We start from the raw sequence: 2,934 nt of genomic DNA, 5'->3' as shown, positions 1-2,934 counted from the left end.
GGGTAAGCAGATAAACATAAAATTTTCATTTTTGGGTGAACTATCACTTTAAATACTAACAGTTTAACACTGTTAAAGTAATCTTTAGCAAATCTCAAAATAAATATCTATTTTCATACTGTGCATTATAATGTTGTGATGTCTAAATTCACTTGTTGCACTTAAAAACAATATATATTTTAGGTAAAATTTTTATTATTTAATTGATTTATTAATGACCATTTTGTCAGTTATCGACCATAACAAAATATTTAAGAGCATTTTGTGTCAGCCAATATTTTAATAAATACAGTTTACATATATATTGCTTTTCAAGAGAATATAATTTTTTTTTTAAATGACCAATTCACATGTTAAGAGATCAGGCATTTAAAGGTGCAGTAGGAGATCCTGGAAAATGCTACATCAGCGGTTCCCAATTCCAGTCCATGTTATTGTAAAGTGTAATTTATTCCTGTTAGTCCACGTGATCCTTCAGAAATCATTCTAATATGCTGATTTGGTGCTCAAGAAGCATTTCTTATCAATACTGCATTTATTCATGCATCAATCATGCATTTAGAAATCTTTGTTTGCACTCCCACTTTTTATCAAATGAATGCATGCTTGCCAAATAATATTATATATAATATTATAATATATATATAATATAATAATCTGAACCCAGATTTTTGAACGATAGTGCATTTAATGACCAGCGTGTCACAGATACTTCACTGTGTTTTTAGAAACCGCATGGTAGCAAGCTAAAAACTACTCAAACACAGTTTAGAAACTCCATAGCACTACACTGGAAACGACCCACAACAGCCTAGATTTAGAAAATGTAAAATCCTGTTCAAGCAGCCCTTGTAATGTACTTAAAATGCACTTTAATCCTTGCATACTCTCTGTGATTACCATATTTTAAAGTTATTTTAAAGTTATTCTTGGATCTGTTTTTTTTTTCAGGTGTTCTCTCTTTCCACAAATATATTTTTACGAGTACAGATTTATCACAGCTTATATGACACTTTTGAAATGTTTTCTCTGTGGATAACTTTCCCTCTTCTACCTTCCTGCTCTCTACTCTCCTCTCTTCTCTCTATCTGTCATCTTTTTGTTGTTGTTTTTTCTGCCTCTCTCACTGGCAGACTAGAGGATTTTCCAACCTCACCTACCAGCACAGCCAAGCAGGAGTTCCTGTATGTCTAAGTTTCCTTAGTAACCTTGTCCAGTCCTTCATGACCATTCATAACATCTCCATAATATTTGTATGTCGCAGTCCCTTCCATATGTCAAATATATACTATATAGTATATACCTTTCACTCTTACTAATCCAAATGCTCTCCTGCTCTGAATCCCTTTCATATAAATGGTTCACAGGATTATATAGTGTCTTCAGTAGCGGTCATTGAAATCATAACATCCCCATGACACTAATTTTACAGTCATATTTACTTTAATGCATTGTTCCATTGCCTAGTCCAGTGGTAGGCAAGTTGGGTCTTAGAGAGCCGCTCCAACCGTAATCAAACACACCTGAACAAGCTAATCATTTTCTTCAGGATTACTAAGGCTATAGGCAGGTGAGTTTTGTTTTCAGGGTTGGAGCTGAACTCTGCAGGACTGCAGCTCTCTAGGACCGAACTTGCCTACCCCTGCCCTAGGGGTAAGCAGATAAACATAAAATTTTCATTTTTGGGTGAACTATCACTTTAAATACTAACAGTTTAACACTGTTAAAGTAATCTTTAGCAAATCTCAAAATAAATATCTATTTTCATACTGTGCATTATAATGTTGTGATGTCTAAATTCACTTGTTGCACTTAAAAACAATATATATTTTAGGTAAAATTTTTATTATTTAATTGATTTATTAATGACCATTTTGTCAGTTATCGACCATAACTTAAGAGCTAAGAGCATTTTGTGTCAGCCAATATTTTAATAAATACAGTTTACATATATATTGCTTTTATATAATTTTTAATTTTTTTTTTAAATGACCAATTCACATGTTAAGAGATCAGGCATTTAAAGGTGCAGTAGGAGATCCTGGAAATGAATGAATGTTCCGAAGTGAAGTAAACTTCAACGGATTTCCCCTGCTCAGCGAGTAGGGAGCAATGAACACTGTGTAGGGATCATATCGATCGGAACACAGTTCATGCACGTAACTCACTTCTAACGAGCTAGTTATCTGAATCGGGTGTGTTAACTAAGCGAAACATGCAAAATATGCAGAGCGGGGTGGGGGGGCGAGGACTGGAGTTGGGAACCGCTGGGCTACATCATGTTATTCACCAGTGACAAAACTTTAAAAGTACTACAATACCAGGAAGGAAGATCAGGTTGTTGATGTTTGTCTGCCATTCTCGCTTTGTCTGCACAGCGTGCGTGAACGTGCTGATGACGTATCCTGTCTGCACGAACCGGGTGCGCAGAGGTATGCTAATACATACGTTGACAGGCCGGTATGAAAGCCAATTAAAACGCTCGAACCGAGCGTTTTGATTGGATGAACATTTCTTTGTCCTACGCCTTCCACAGAATATATAAATACAGACAAATACATTTAGACCACTTAACTTAATGATGATGACGTATCCTGTCTGCGCGAACCGGGTGCGCAGAGGTATGCTAATACATACATTGACAGGCAGGTAGGAAAGCCAATTAAAACGCTCGGACCGAGTGTTTTGATTGGATGAACATTTCTTGGTCCTACGCCTTTCACAGAGGCACTGGACTAAAAATACATTCAATCAGTCATCGCTCCCAAAATGAATTAGACGGGTCATCTTGTTAATGCTATAAATTAATTACAACAATAAAAAAAAAAATTCATCATGAACAACAATATCACATTAAACTACAGAAATTCCAAAATGACATTTCCCTTACATTCAACTTCCAAAAGTGCATTCATCTTTGCCATGTTACATTAA

The 2,934-nt window shown here is 35.4% G+C and overlaps 1 protein-coding gene across 6 annotated transcripts in view; it reads left to right on the top strand.

Annotated features, from left to right (window-relative positions):
• Positions 1–2,934, top strand: part of LOC107667761 (protein CASC3) — an 18,260-nt gene that overhangs the window by 11,679 nt on the left and 3,647 nt on the right. The window contains exon 13 of one of the 6 annotated variants that reach the window (XM_016459486.1): positions 2,379–2,414. The exons of the other annotated variants lie outside the window; for them this stretch is intronic. Within the exon in view, the coding sequence (XP_016314972.1) occupies positions 2,379–2,387 (9 nt within the window). The 3' untranslated portion in view covers positions 2,388–2,414. Of the gene's footprint in view, positions 1–2,378; positions 2,415–2,934 lie in introns of those variants that run through there. 6 annotated transcript variants of the gene reach the window in all.

The sequence above is a fragment of the Sinocyclocheilus anshuiensis genome, unplaced genomic scaffold, assembly GCF_001515605.1.
Source record: "Sinocyclocheilus anshuiensis isolate Anshui unplaced genomic scaffold, SAMN03320099.WGS_v1.1 scaffold1563, whole genome shotgun sequence".
Classification (NCBI taxonomy): domain Eukaryota; kingdom Metazoa; phylum Chordata; class Actinopteri; order Cypriniformes; family Cyprinidae; genus Sinocyclocheilus; species Sinocyclocheilus anshuiensis.
The sequence above is the reverse complement of the archived record's forward strand: the minus strand, read 5'-3'. Positions and strand labels throughout refer to the sequence as shown.